The sequence below is a fragment of the Theropithecus gelada genome, chromosome 8 (assembly GCF_003255815.1).
Source record: "Theropithecus gelada isolate Dixy chromosome 8, Tgel_1.0, whole genome shotgun sequence".
Classification (NCBI taxonomy): Eukaryota; Metazoa; Chordata; class Mammalia; order Primates; family Cercopithecidae; genus Theropithecus; species Theropithecus gelada.
This window is the reverse complement of record NC_037676.1, coordinates 111495331-111511401: the sequence shown is the minus strand read 5'-3', so window position 1 is coordinate 111511401 and position 16071 is coordinate 111495331. Positions and strand designations below refer to the sequence as shown.

Below are 16071 nucleotides of genomic sequence, written 5' to 3'. Positions count from 1 at the left end.
GGGAAAGCAAAAAAGTGTTTAAAATTTGGTTTTTAAATATATCATTATTTTATGTGATATTATGGCTCATTTTAAAGTAATGTGTTTCGTTTCTTAATATTTAGGAAATTATGTCATAATTCGTTTTCTGTTTAACTGAAAAGCTAATTTGTTTCTGCTACTAAAAGAGTGTCATCTTATATTGCCTCTTTAATTTGTACTTAAAGGTCTAAGGAACAGTTACTGGATTTCATTTGTAAGAATATACGTGTGAGGCTACATCTTGGAGTGACAGGTTACAACCATTTGTTAGAGGAACTCAGTCGTATGTCAGTATGTTCATCTCTAGGCCTGAATGTCAGCTTGTTTTCACAGTTGAGTTATTATGGGACCGCTTACTTATCTGTGTAGAGACAAAGGCAAAGTGTCCCCTTTATTCTTAGAAGGTTTGCTGAAAATCTCTTGACAAAAGGCAGATTAATATGAGAAAAAGGCATATAAATATATTTTAACATGTGTACGTGGCGGAATCCAGGAAAATGACTACCCTGTAATCCAGTGGGGTACAAATACTTATATACCATTATTCATACCCTTCTTGTGCTTGATCAGTAGGGGACATGGGGGAAATGCGGGATAGCAAATGATTTTTAGGAAGAAATGAATGAATGGGCCTAATGATCAGATGATGATTAGTTAATACTTTTCTTTGGAAATTGAATGGAATGGAGAGCAGACAATGGTTTGTGACTAAGTTCATCTGAGCTGTAGGTGGGGTGTTTAATTTTCAGCCTCTTCCTCTGTGATAGAAGTTTTAATCTTCTCTGGTTAATGAAATTTCAGGGAAAGCAATTGTGTTTCTCTTTGGCAGGTCCAGTTTATAGGTAGATGAAGGAACTTCAGAGAATAACTTCATCCTGTGCTTGGGAGAGACAGGAAGGGAAGGGAGGCCAGAAAGACCTTGAGGCTGCTTCATGTTGAAGTGCCATTATTTCAGAGTAACATTTTCTGAGCTGCAGTACCTGATTAAAGAAAAAATAATAATAAAGAGTGGGGTCAATTCTTAGAATTGTGCATTTAATACAAAAAAAAAGAGAAAAGGAAAAAGGAACTTTTTATATTGTTTCTTCCAAATAAAGTTAATGGTTATTAATGATGAAAAGACTTTCTCCAGAAAAAGATCACTTCCTTTTAAAAGGGCAAAGTTTTAAATGTCATTGTCTCATAATACTAGTAAATGGTATCCCCACTTGCTTATTTCTTTAAACTTGAGTAGCCCTTTCTATAAATCTATATTTATTAGAAAAATACTTCGTTAGTTCAAAGATTCTCTACTTGTAGCTACAACTAAGAGGGCCCCAAAATCTGTTTAAAGATTTTTTTTATAAATATAGTTTATATATTATTTGTTTACAGTGACATTTATATATAATATATGGGCATTATAAATTTTATTTTATATCTATATTGACTCAGGAATCTGCATTAAAAATACTGTGTAGAGGCCTGAAGAAAAACTGAATATAGTAGTTACATTCAAGGTTGGTTTGGGGGGTTGGGGATGGGTATACTAGAAATTGCATTGAGAGCTGAAGTATTAATTTATTTAGAAAATCTTGAGAAGTGGTTTATTCTCGAGCAAATGTGGAGTAGGGGAAAGAAAACCAACTTTTGGAGGAGGTTTTATCAGGATTTTAATCTTGGCCCTGTCATTTTCTAGCAGTGGAGCTCCAGACAAATTATTTAATCTTTTTAAAACTCTCTTCTAAGTGTGGTTAATAATTTTAACTTCATAGAGTTTGGTGATAAATACATGACGTGTTAAAAAGTCAAAGCACTTATTTAATACAATTCTTGTACATTATAGTGATTCAGTAAGTATTCCGTTCATCAGTGAAATTTTAATCCTGCATCAGCTGTGAAATGTTGCCTTAGAATGATTTTCAGTGTTAGCCCTTGAACATGGTTACATTAACTTTTTGTGAGGAAAAAGAAAATGATTATGTGAGACCTGGACATTATAGATGTAAGCCTATAAAGTGTTGTTATGAGGGGCATGTAGTGAAATTGTCAATAGAGGTTATTCAGATATAAGTAAATGCTGTATTTTAGGATTTACAGAAAAAGGTATTTTATTGCTTATAGTCCAGTTAAAGTTAAACTGTACTTTGAAAATTAGATCTAAACAATCATTTAGTTTGCTTTTACTTTAACTGTCATTAATGCAGGTAAAAGAGCCACCATGTGTTTCCTTTTGTGTTTTAATTTAATTTTCACATTTAGATACTCAAGTATCTTAATCATTCTGTTGGATATTGTACCCATTTATCTGATTGATAATTAGACTTCTAGCAACCTCCGTCATGTATAATCACGCATTTTAAAGAAAATGGCTTAAAATGCTCATAATTGTGTATGAAATGAAGAATAGTAATTTAACAAGTTTATCTCAACATTCTTCCCAGTAATGGTTTATTAGATTAAATGCAGTGTGGGGCATGTAGTAGAGACAACTAGAAACCTTTACTTTGAAATAACTGTTTTGAGGAAAGCATCCCATTTTATCTTACTAATACCTTTAAAATTATGTCTATCACCCACAAGTTGCTTGGTCTTAAAAAAGTAATGTATTTGAAGCAGAAGGGGAAAATTTTCTCATACTCCTGATCTCCCCAACCACTATACTTCAGTCTTATTTTCCTAATGGTAAACTAGTTCTTAACAGGTCAGCGTGTGTCTGTCTATATTTTGTGCTGTCGTATCATAATGTTTGTTTTGGCATATATGGATTCATATTGTATGTATTCTGCATCTTTTTTAAAAAAAATCAGTATCTAGGAGATCTTTTTATGTCAGTATTATTAATCCGCCTCAGTATATTTAACAGTTACTTGGTATTCTGTAGGGTGGATGTTCCATAGTTAACCATTCCTGCCAGTGCCCTCCAGACAAAGATACCAGGCAAGCATCTGTGGTTGAATGAGTTGGATTTGTTACTTTTGCAGTAAGGGAAAACACATACCATGGGAACCACAGACTGTTCAGTAAAAGGATTTAGAAACAGGATACTGTTATAAGGTTGGTCTTCCCTGTTGGGTGATTTTGGAGGAAGGGTTAAAGGAAGTGAGGCTTTATTCTGGATTGAATACTGTCAGGAAACTGGTTGTTTATGTAATGGATATCTTAGTAAGTCTTATCTAGAAGGAGAGAAGACTAGACTGAGGCTCATACTATAATTAGTAAGGAAGCTGCAGCTGCTTATATTGGCCTGGTCATATTTGTAGCCTTGACAGTGTTTCTGTTGTATCTGTGTTCAGATATCACTGTGAAGTGCTGCTGTTTTTGTCCTGCTCCATCACAGTCATTCAGAGGCCTTATCTGATGTTTACATTTTGTGAAACTATTCCTGTTCAACAGAACACTTGTTAGTGCCAATCCAGCTCATAACAAAACAAAGGCCTGGCTGATACTGCTAGGCCTTTTCCGTAATGTCAGGGGCTGCTTTCTTCTTACCTACTTTATTGATAAACAACTAGGTTGTTTTTCGTAGTTTTTATTGGCACAGTTTTTCCTTTTCGTCATTAAAATAAACATTTTTGTTACATGGATCTTCATGTACATATGCAGGTATTCTTATTGAGTAAATTCCTGTAAGTGGAATCATGTCAAAAGGCATATAAAACATAAAACTTAATAAAAACATAGCAGTACCTCATAGCTTTACGTTATCTCCAAAAAGCCTATAGTTAGTTTTACTCCCACTGACATGGCACTTTAGCCAAGAATAGTCATTACTAGTGTAAGATTGTTTTCTCTGGTCAATGAGGTAATCATATTCTATTAATCCATTATTTTATAATAGTGATTTGGGTTTTTTTTTTTTTTTTTTTTTTTTTTTTTTGATGGTGTCTCGCTCTGTTGCCTGGGCTAGAGTGCAGTGCTGCGATTTCAGCTCACTACAAACTCTGTCTCTGGGTTCAAGCAATTCTCCTGCCTCAGCCTCCTGAGTAGCTGGGATTACAGGTGCCTGCCACCACACCTGTCTAATTTTTGTATTTTTAGTAGAGATGGGGTTTCACCATGTTGGCCAGGCTGGTCTTGAACTCCTGCCTCAGGTGATTCACCTGCCTTGGCCCCACAAAATGCTGAGATTATAGGCATGAGCCACCGTGCCTAGCCTACTTCTTTTAAACTGTAGTTTTCCTGTTCAAATATTTTCCCCATGTAACATTTTTTCATTTTTGCTTTTTAATTTTTTTATTTCCCTAGGTTGTTGGGGGAACAACAGATGGTGTTTGGTTACATGAGTAAGTTCTTTAATGGTGATTTGTGAGATTTTGGTTCAGCCATCACCTGAGCAGTATACACTATACCCTATTTGTAGTCCTATTTGTAGTTGAATTTTATCCCTCACCCCTTCCCACTCTTTTCCCAAGTCCTCAAAGTCCATTGTGTCATTCTTATGCTTTTGCATCCTCATAGCTTAGCTCCCACTTACGAGTGAAAACATACAATGTTTGGTTTTCCATTCCTGAGTTACTTCACTTAGAATAATAGTCTCCAGTCTCATCCAGGTAACTGTGAATGCCATTAATTCATTCCTTTTTATGGCTGAGCAGTATTCCGTCATATATATACACCACAGTTTCTTTATCCACTCGTTGATTGATGGGCATTTGGGTTGGTTCCACTTTTTTGGAGTTGCAAATTGTGCTGCTATAAACATGCGTGCGCAAGTATCTTTTTTGTATAATGACTTCTTTTCTTCTGGGTAGATACCCAGTAGTGGGATTGCTGGATCAAACAGAGGTTCTGCTTTTAGTTCTTTAAGGAATCCTTATGCTGTTTTCCATGGTGGTTGTACTAGTTTACATTCCCACTAGCAGCACAGAAGTGTTTGCTGTTCACAGCATCCACACCAACATCTACTATTTTTGATATTTTGATTATGGCCATTCTTGCAGGACTAAGGTGGTATCACATTGTAGTTTTGATTTGCATTTCCCTGATTATTAGTGATGTTGAGTGTTTTTTCATATGCTTTTTGGCCATTTGTGTATCTTCTTTTAAGAATTGTCTATTCATGGCTGGGTATGGTGGCTCACGCCTATAATCTCAGCACTTTGGGATTACAAGGAGGCCAAGGCGGGCGGATCACAAGGTCAGGAGATTGAGACCATCCTGGCCAACATGGTGAAACCCCATCTTTACTAAAATATAAAAAATTAGCCGAGCATGGTAACGCGCGCCTGTAGTCCCAGCTACTCGGGAGGCTGAGGCAGGGGAATCACTTGAACCCAGGAGGCAGAGGTTTCAGTGAGTCAAGATCGCAACACTGCACTCCAGCCTGGCAACAGAGCGAGACTCCATCTCAAAAAAAAAAAAAAAAAAGAATAATTGTCTATTCACGTCCTTAGCCTACTTTTTGATAGGATTGTTGGTTTTTTTTCCTTGCTGATTTGTTGAAGTTCGTTGTAGATTCTGGATATTAGTCCTTTATCGGATGTATAGATTGTGAAGATTTTCTCCCACTCTGTAGGTTTTCTGTTTATTCTGCTGACTGTTCCTTTTGCTGTGCAAAAGCTCTTATAGTTTATTAAGTCCCAGCTATTTATCTTTGTTTTTAATCTCATTTGTTTTTGGGTTCTTGGTCATGAAATCCTGGCCTTAGCCAATATCTGGAAGGGTTTTTCCAATGTTATCTTCTAGAATTTGTATAGTTTGAGGTCTTAGATTTAAGTCCTTAATCCATCTTGAGTTGATTTTTGTATAAGGTGAGAGATGAAGATCCCGTTTCATTCTCCTACACGTGGCTGGCCAGTTATCCCAGCACTGTTTGTTGAAAAGAGTATCATTTCCCCACTATGTATTTTCGTTTGCTTCGTTGAAGATTAGTTGGCTCTAAGTATTTGGGTTTGTTTATGGATTCTCTCTTTTTTTCCATTGGTCTGTGTGCCTATTTTTATACCAGTACCATGATGTTTTGGTGACATGGCCTTATAGTATAGGTTGAAATCAGGTAATGTGATGCCTCCAGATTTGTTCTTTTAACTTAGCCTTGCTTGGGTTATGCTGGCTGTTTTTTGGTTACATATGGTTTTTTTTTTTTCTAATTCTGTGAAAAATGATGGTGGTATTTTGATGGGTATTGCCTTGAATTTGTAGATTGTTTTTGGCAGTATGGTCATTTTCACAGTATTGATTCTACCCATCCATGAGTGTGGGATGTGTTTCCATTTGTTTGTGTAATCTATGATTTCTTTCAGCAGTGTTTTGTTGTTTTCCTTGTATAGGTCTTTCATCTCCTTTGTTTAGGTGTATTTCTATGTGTTGTTTTTTTGTTTTTGTTTTTTGCAACTATTGTAAAAGGGGTTGAGTTCTTGATCTGGTTCTCAGCTTGGTGGCTATTGGTATATAGAAGAGGTACTGAATTGTGTACATTAAGTTTGTATCCGAAAACTTTTGCTGAATTCTTTTATCAGTTCTAGGAGCTTTCTGGAGGAGTCCTTTAGGATTTTCTAGGTAAACAGATACCATCAGCAAACAGCGGCATTTTGACTTTCTCTTTACTGATTCGGATGCCCTTTATTTCTTTCTCTTGTCTGATTGCTCCGGCCAGGACTTCCAGTACTATTTGAAGAGGAGTAGTAAGAGTGGGCATGCTTGTCTTGTTCCAATTTTCAGAGGGAATGCTTTCAACTTTGCCCCATTCAGTATTATGTTGGCTGTGAGTTTGTCATAGATGGCTTTTATTACATTGAGGTATGTACCTTGTATACCGATTTTGCTGAGAGTTAATCATAAAGCGATGCTGGATTTTGTTGAATGCTTTCTCTGCATCTATTGAGATGATCATGTGATTTTTGTTTTTAATTCTGTTTATGCAGTGTATCACATTTTTTGACTTGTGTATGTTAAACCATCTCTGCATCTCTGGTATGAAACCCTCTTGATCATGGTGGATTATGTTTTTGATACATTGTTGGATTCGGTTAGCTAGTATTTTGTTAAAGATTTTAGCGTCCTGTTCATCAAGGATATCTGTCTGTAGTTTTTTTTTTTTTTTTTGGTTATGTCCTTTCCTGGTTTTGGTATTAGGGTGATACTGGCTTCATAGACTGATTTAGGGAGGCTTCCCTCTTTCTCTGTCTTGTGGAATTAGTGTCAATAGGATTGGTACCAGTTCTTTGAACATCTGGTAGAATTCTGCTGTGAATCTGTCTGGTCCTGGACTTGGTTTTTTTTTTGTTTTTTTGTTTTTTTGTTTTTTTTTTGATGGAGTCTCACTCTGTCACCCAGGCTGGAGTGCAGTGGCGCTATCTCGGCTGGTTGCAAGCTCCACCTCCTGGGTTCACTCCATTCTCCTGCCTCAGTCTCCCGAGTAGCTGGGACTACGGGTGCCAGCCACCACACCCAGCTAATTTTTTTTTTTGTTTTTAGTAGAGACAGGGTTTCACCTTGTTAGCCAGGATGTTCTCAATCTCCTGATCTCGTAATCTGCCCGCCTTGGCCTCCCAAAGTGCTGGGATTACAGGCATGAGCCACCGTGCCCGGCCTGGTCCTGGACTTTTTTTTATTGGTAATTTTTAAATTGTAACATCTCACATTTTGTTTCTTATTGACCTTATTTGGATTTTCTCTCTTCATTTCTTGATTAATCTTGCTAATGGTCTATCCATTTTATTTATCTTTTCAAGGAACTAACTTTTTGTTTCCTTTATTTTCTGTATTTTTTTGTTTGTTTCAATTTCATTTAGTTTTGTTCTGATCTTGGTTATTTCCTTTCTTCTGCTGGTTTTGGGTTTGGTTTGTTCTTGTTTTTCTGATTCCTTGAGGTGTGACCTGAGACTGTCTATTTGTGCTCTTTCAGACTTTCTGACATAGGTGTTCAGGGCTATGAACTTTCCACTTAGTACTGCCTTTGCTGTGTCCCAGAGGTTTTGATAGGTTGTGTCACTGTTGTCTTCAGTTCAAATAATTTTTTAATTTCCATCCTGATTTCATTTTTTGACCCAATGATAATTCAGGAGCAAATTTTTTTTAATTTCCATGTATTTACATGGTTTTGAATAGAATGTATATTCTGTGGTTGTTGGATGAAATGTTTTGTATATATCTATTAAGTCCATTTGTTCCAGGGTATAGTTTAAATCCATTGTTTCTTTGTTGACCTTCTGTCTTGACCTATGTAGGGCTATTAGAGGAATATTGAAGTCCCCCACTATTATTGCGTTGCTGTCTATCTCATTTCTTAGATCTATTAGTAATTGTTTTATAAATTTGGGAGCTCCAGTGTTAGGTCGTTATATGTCTAGGATTGTGATAGTTTCCTATTGGACAAGGCCTTTTATCATTGTATAATGTCCCTCTTTGCCTTTTTTAACTGCTGTTGCTTTAAAGTTTGTTTTGTCTGATATAAGAATAGCTACTCCTGCTTGTTTTTGGTGCTATTTGCATTAAATGTCTTTTTCCACCCTTTTACCTTAAGTTTTTGTGAATCTTTATGTGTTAGGTGAGTCTCTTGAAGGCAGCAAATGGTTGGTGAATTCTTATCCGTTCTACAATTCTATATCTTTTAAGTGGAGCGTTTAGACCATTTACATTCAATGTTACTATTGAGATGTAAGGTACCATTCTAGTCATCATGCTCTTTGTTGCCTGTATACATGTTTTTGTTTTTTAATTGTATTTTTTTATAGGTCCTGAGTGATTTATGCTTAAAACAGGTTCTGGTTTGATGTGTTTCTAGGATTTGTTTCAAGATATAGAGCTCCTTTTAGCAGTTATATAGTGGTGGCTGTCACACGCATCCATGTAAAGAGACCACCAAACAGGCTTTGTGTGAGCAGCAAGGCTGTTTATTTTACCAGGGTGCAGGCAGGCTGAGTCCGAAAAAGGAGTCAGCAAAGGGTGGTGGGATTATCATTAGGTCTTACAGGTTTGGGATAGGCATACAAAGTATATTCTTAAGGGCGGAGAGAATATTACAAAGTACCTATTTAAGTGCGGGGATGGGAAGAATATTACAAAATGCCTTCTTAAGGGCAGGGGAGAATATATCCTATCAGTTAGGGTGGGGCAGGAACAAATCACAATGGTGGAGTGTCATCAGTTAAGGCTATTTTCACTTCTTTTGTGGATCTTCAGTTGTTTCAGGCCATCTGGATGTATATGTGCAGGTCACAGGGGATATGATGACTTAGCTTGGGCTCAGAGGCCTGTCATTCCTGTCTTTTTATATTAATAAGAAAACCAAAACATAATAGTGGCAAAGTGTTGGGGTGGTGAAAATTTTTGGGGGGTAATATGGAGAGATAATGGGTGATGTTTCTCAGGGCTGCTTCGAGCAGGATTAGGGGCAATGTAGCAACATAGAGTGGGACAGATTAAACCAAAGAAAGATTTTCCTGGGGTAAGGGGTGATATTGTGGGGTTGTTAGAAGGAGCATTTGTCATATAGAATGATTGGTGATGGCCTGGATGTGGTTTTGTAGGAATTGAGAAACTAAATGGAAGACACAAGCTCTGAATAAAAGAAGGAGGAAAACAGGTATTAAAGGACTAAGAATTGGGAGGACCCAGGACATCCAATTAGAGAGTGTCTGGTGGGGGGTTCAGTGTAATTATTTTCTTGGTTGGCGAGGTTTTGGGCTCGATCCTTGAGTCTTTTTTTATGTTGTCATATACCAGGCCAGATTGATTTAAGTAATGAACACTCTTCATTAAAAAATTGTGCAGAGTCCCCTCTTCTTAGCAGTGAGTAAATAGAGGCCTTGGCGATTTTGGAGGAAAGAGAAATGCAAAGCCAGCAATTGTTTGTTAAAGAAGGATTAGAAACTGTGAGGAGAGAGTGGGTGAGATTGATAGTGTGCTGGAGATAGCTGGGGAGAGGTAGACGGTGGCATAAGAACGGGAAGAAGAATAAGAGTGAGTATAAAAGTAAAGAATAGGACTTCATCAGGGTGAAAGTATTGGAATGTACTCTGTCAGCAAAGATCATCCATCTACTTCAAGAGGGAGTTAAGAGTGGTAGATTGGGGATAGTACCAGAAGATGTCCACTATGATGGTTTGGAAGAAAAGTGTAAACTGGCAGTGTAAACAAGAGCGGGGCATTTATGAGTAGTTGAGAATGCTGAATAGGAGTATGACTGGACAGAAGATAGTAGGGATGACAAGTTTTCGGGGTGCAGTCCAAGTAGTGAGAGTGACTGCGTAAAGCCGTAAAGCCCTGTTGCAAAAAGTCGGGTAAGGACGAGTAGACCTAATAGAATGAAGGGATGTATTAGGCTCATGAGGGTTATTACTGTTCTTCAGAAATGTGAGTGAGTTTAAGGGAAGTAGGGGAGAGTACTTGCGACTTCCAGGAGGAAGAGGAGAAATCAGGCTGACTGTCTGATGGGCACGGTTTTACTCTGGAACTATGAACCTAATGAGGGGGGTCCTGCAGATGAACAGCCATTGGGATACTATAGATGACTACTGGGGTCTGGTCCACCGAGGTTGTAGAGTTTGAGGGGTCAGTTTTTTAATAAGATTTGCAGCCTGACGAATTTCCTGTCTAGCCTGCTGGAGGACTGGAAGATAGTTGCCTAGAGGGCTAGTGTTTGGGGTGAGGTTGGGGTCGAACAAGAAAGTGTGTCCATATAAAAGTTCAAATGGATTGTACCCTGTAGCATCTCGAGGGCAGGCTCTAATTTTGAGAAGGGCAAGAGGTAAAATTACTGTCCAGTCCTTTTTAAGTTGGAGGCTGAGCTTGGTGAGGTGTGTCTTTAAAAGACCATTAGTCTGTTCTACTTTTCCTGAAGATTAAGGACAGTAAGGAGTATGAAGGTTCCACCGAATACCAAGAGCCTGAGAAACTGCTTGGATGATTTGACTAATAAAGGCCATTCCCTTATCAGACTGTATACAGGTAGGGAGGCCAAACCAAGGAATTATGTCTGACAAAAGGGAAGAAATTACCACGGTGGCCTTCTCAGACCCTGTGGGAAAGGCCTCTACACATCCGGTGAAAGTGTCTACCCAGATCAAAAGGTATTTTAGTTTCCTGACTCGGAGCATGTGAGTGAAGTCAATTTGCCAGTCCTGGGCAGGGACAAATCCCTGAGCTTGATGTGTAGGGAAGAGAGGGGGCCTGAACAATCCCTGAGGAGTAGTAGAATAGCAGATGGAACACTGAGAAGTGATTTCCTTGAGGATAGATTTCCACAATGGAAAGGAAATGAGAGGTTCTAAGAGACAGGCTGGTGGCTGGTAACCTACATGGAAGAGGTTATGAAATGATGACAGAATAGAATGGGCCTGTGAGGCTGGAAGGAGATACTTTCCTTGGTCCAAGACCCATTTGCCTTGTGTGGGAAGAGACTGATAGGTGAAGTTTCAGTGGGGGAGTAGGTGGGAGTGACCGATTAGAAGGAGAAAAACTGGCGCTGAGGGACAGAAGTTGGAAGCTGGCTGCTTTAGCTACCTTATCAGCATAAGTGTTGCCCTGAGTGATGGGATCTGATGCCTTTTGATGTCCTTTGCAGTGAATGACTCCAGCTTCCTTTGGAAGTAAAGCGGCCTTGAGAAGAGTTTTTATTAAAGAGGAATTAATGATGGAAGACCCTTGCATAGAGAGGAAACCTCTTTCAGTCCATATAACAGCATGGTGGTACAGGGTATGGAAGGCATATTTAGAGTCAGTATAAATATTGACGTGTAGTCCCTTTGCAAGAGTGAAGGCCCGAGTTAAGGCAGTGAGTTAGAATTGCTGAGAGGTAGTGGAGTGGGGCATAGCGGTAGCCTCCAGGATAGATGTGGAAGATACTATAGCATAGCCTGCCTTTGCTGGTGAGTGGCGATTAGGCCTGGTGGAACTGTCATCAATAAACCAAGTGTGATCAGAGTGAGGAACAGAAAAGAAGGAAATATGGGGAAATAGAGTGAATGCCAGGTGGATCAGAGAGATACAGTCGTGGAGGTCAGGTGTGGTATCAGGAATAATGTGGGGGCTAGCCCAGAACAGTAAGGTCAAGTTGTTTGGAAAGAAAGGCTACATGGTACGGCCCTGGCTCTCGTGTAAGCATTCCGACCACACAGCCCTGCACTTCAGCTGTGTGTAATGAAAAAGGTTGGGATGAGTTAGGGAGAGCTAGTGTCGGAGCAGCTTTTAGGGCTGTTTTTTAAGGAATGGAAAGGGGAGTGGGGAAATGATTTAGGATTTATGGAGTCAGCTAGGTTTGTCTAGAACAGAATAATGGGTTGTGGAGGGAGGTATTGAGGATAGGAGAGTATATGGGTTTGGCACCACAGGGTGGATAGGTAAGACAATTAGGTTGATAAGGTGCAGATCCTGAACTAGCCTGTAAGACTTGTCTGGTTTTTGGACAGGTAAAGTGGGGGAATTATAAGGAGAGTTTATAGGCTTTAAAAGGCCATGCTGTAGCAGGCGAGTGATAACAGGCTTTAATCCTTTTAAAGTGTGCTGTAGGATGGGATATTGGCATTGAGCGGGATAAGGGTGATTAGGTTTTAATGGTATGGTAAGGGGTGCATGATCAGTTGCCAAGGAGGGAGTAGAAGTGTCCTATACTTGTGGATTGAGGTGGGGAGATACGAGGGGAGGATGTGAAGGAGGGTTTGAACTAGGGGAAAAGGCAGCAATGAGGTGTGGCTGTAGCCTAGGAATAGTCAGGGAAGCAGATAATTTACTTAAAATGTCTCGACCTAATAAGGGAGCTGAGCAGGTGGGGCTAACTAAAAAGGAGTGCATAAAAGAATGTTGTCCAAGTTGGCATGAGAGTTGGGGAGTTTTAAGGGGTTTAGAAGCCTGGCCATCAATACCTACAACAGTTATGGAGGTAATTTATGCCCTTGAAAAGAAGGTAATGTGGAGTGGGTAGCCTGTGTATTGATTAAGAAGGGAACGGACTTACCTTCCAGTGTAAGAGTTACCCAAAGCATCTGTGATGGTCCTGTAGGCTTCCAAGGTGATCTGGCAGTGTCAGTCTTCAGCCGCTAAGCCAAGAAGATCTGGGAAGCCGTCAGTCAGAGAGCCTTGGTCCAGAGTTCCAGGGGCTCTGGGAGTGGCTGCTGGGCAAGTTGGACAGTCCGATTTTCAGTGAGGTCCTGCACAGATGGGACACGGTTTAGGAGGAATCCCAGGCTGCGGGCATTCCTTGGCCCAGTGGCCAGATTTCCGGCACTTGAAGCAAGATCCTTGGGGAGGTGATCCTGGAGGAATGCCTGGCCCCTGCAGTTTAGGCGTTTTGAAATTCTTGTGTGCTGGAGATGTGGCTGGGGTTTCTTTCACAGCGGAGGCAAGTAATTGCAACTCTTCTCTATTATTGTACACATTGAAGGTGAGGTCAGTTAAGTCCTGTTGTGGGGTTGATGGCCAGAATCTAATTTTTGGAGCTTTTTTAAATGCAGGGAGCGGGTTGGGTAATAAAATGCATATTGAGAATAAGATAGCCCTCTCGCCCCTCTGGGCCTAGGGCAGTAAAGCGTCTAAGGGTTGTTGCCAAACGGGCCATGGACTGGACTGGGTTTTCATATTTGATGAAAACGAGCCTAAAAGCTAACTGATTTGGGAAAGTTCTGATAAAGAAAGAGGAGCATTATTAACCTTGGCTATGCCTTCAGCTCCAGCCACCTCTCTAAGAGGAAATTGTTGAGCAGGTGGGAGAGGGCTAGTCACAGAGGGAAACTGTAAGCCAGACTGGGTGTGAGGAAGGGAGGTAATAGGAGGGTTATAGGGTCGGGGAGCAGAGGCTGAAGAAGAGTTGGGACCTGGCTCAGCCTGGCGAGGGGCAGCCTGGGAAGGAGGGGAGAGGTCAGATGGCTCTGTAGAAAAGAAGGATTCACAGGACTCAGAGCTTGGGGTGGAGACTGAAGGAACAGACAGGAGAGAAAGAAGAAAGATTTGGGGCGAGTCTCATTGGGAGCAGAGATTAGAAAGGGACCGATGTGTAAAAGAATGCCTGGACGTCAGGCACCTCAGACCATTTGCCCATTTTATGACAAGAATTATCTAGATCTTGTAGGATGGAGGAATCAAAAGTGCCGTTTTCTGGCTATTTAGAATCATTGTCAAGTTTGTACTGGGGCCAAGCGGTGTTGCAGAAGAAAATAAGACGCTTAGGTTTTAGGTCAGGTGTGAGTTGAAGAGGTTTTAAGTTTTTGAGAACACAGGCTAAGGGAGAAGGAGGAGGAAGGAGGGTGGAAGGTTGCCCATAGTGAAGGAGGCAAGCCCAGAGAAAAGAGAAGGTAGAGACATGGAGAAGGGAGGTTGGGAGCAGCCCTGGCCTGCAATGTGGGTGAGCAGCCAAAGCAGGCATCCCTGCAATTGACTTGCCACCAAGGGAATGTGGGTGAATGACCAAGGCAGGCGTCCCCACAGTGATCAGACACCAATGGAGTGTGGGTGAATGATCAGGCAGGCGTCCTGCAGTGATTAAACACCAAGGGAAGGCTGTCTTCCTGAGTCTGTGACCGGCGCCAGAGTTTTGGGTCCATGGATAAAATGTGTCTCCTTTGTCTCTACTAGAGAGGAAAAAGAGCTGGAATTGGAAGGACAGGGAGATTGAAGGGTAGCAAAAGAGGGAGATTGACGGGTAGCAAGAGAGACTGGAGAAGAGAGTGAAAAGACCGCTTACCTGATTTGAAATTGGTGAGATATTCCTTGGGCTGATTGGTCTGGGGACCCGAGGTGGTAGGTGGATCTCCTCACGGAGTGAGGGCGAGGACAGGGGACTGGTCTCCCAAAGGAGTCCTCCTGTCCTGGGTCTTCAGCACCAAATGTCACGCACATCTCTGTAAAGAGACCACCAAACAGGCTTTGTGTGAGCAACAAAGCTGTTTATTTCACCTGGGTGCAGGCGGGCTGAGTCCGAAAAAGGAGTCAGCAAAGGGTGGTGGGATTATCATTAGTTCTTATAGGTTTGGGATAGGCATAGGAAGTACATTCTTAAGGGCAGAGAGAATATTACAAAGTACCTTCTTAAGGGTGGGGGAGAATATTACAAAGTACCTTCTTAAGGGCGGGGGGGCGGGGGGGGGGGGAGGGGAGAATATTACAAAGTACCTTCTTAAGGGCCAGGGAGAATATCAGTTAGGGTGGGGCAGGAACAAATCACAATGGTGGAATGTCATCAGTTAGGACTATTTTCACTTCTTTTGTGGATCTTTAGTTGCTTCAGGCCATCTGGATGTATACATGCAGGTCATAGGGGATATGATGGCTTAGCTTGGGCTCAGAGGGCTGACAGTGGCTTGGTAGTGGTGAATTCTCTCAGCATTTGTTTGTCTGAAAAAGACTGTATCTTTCCTTCACATATGAAGCTTTGTTTCACTGGATACACAATTCTTGCCTGTTAATTGTTTTGTTTGAGAAGACTGAAGATAGTGCGCTAATGCTTTCTAGCTTGTAGGGCTTCTGCTGACAAATCTGTTAATCTGACAGGTTTTTCTTTATAGGTTACTTGGTTCTTTTGTCTCACAGCTCTTAAGATTCTTTCCTTCGTCTTAGCTTTAGATAGCTTGTGCCTAGGCAATGATCCTTTTGCAGTGAATTTCGCAGATATTCTTTGTGCTTCTTGTATTTGGATGTCTAGGTATCTAGCAAGGCCGGGGAAGTTTTCCTTGATTATTCCCCCAAATATGTTTACCTAACTTTCAGATTTCTCTTCTTTCACAGGAATGCCGATTATTCTTAGGTTTGGTCATTTAACATAATCCCAGACTTCTTGGAGGCGTTGTTCATATTTTCTTATTATTTTTCTTTTGTCCTTGTTGGATTGGGTTAATTCAAAGACCTTGTCTTCGAGCTCTGAATTTCTTTCTTCTACTTGTTTGATTCTATAGCTGAGACTTTACAGAGCATTTTGGATTTCTATAAGTGTGTCCATTGTTTCCTAAAGTTTTGATTGTTTTTTATTTATGCTATTTCATCCAATATTTCCCCTTTCACTTCTTGTATCATTTTTTTTATTTCCTTATGTTGGGCTTTGCCTTTCTCTGGTGCCTCCCTGATTAGCTTAATAACTGACCTCCTGAATTCTTTTTCAGGTAAATCAGGGATTTATTCTGGGTTTGGATTCATTGCTGG

At 40.4% G+C, this 16071-nt stretch overlaps 1 protein-coding gene across 3 annotated transcripts in view; it reads left to right on the top strand.

The window, feature by feature from the left end:
• The window catches only part of NUDCD1 (NudC domain containing 1), a 94780-nt gene that overhangs the window by 17451 nt on the left and 61258 nt on the right, over positions 1-16071 (top strand). The window contains exon 3 of one of the 3 annotated variants that reach the window (XM_025393626.1): positions 2263-2354. The exons of the other annotated variants lie outside the window; for them this stretch is intronic. Coding sequence (XP_025249411.1) covers positions 2343-2354 — 12 coding nt within the window. The 5' untranslated portion in view covers positions 2263-2342. The remainder of the gene's footprint in view (positions 1-2262; positions 2355-16071) is intronic. 3 annotated transcript variants of the gene reach the window in all.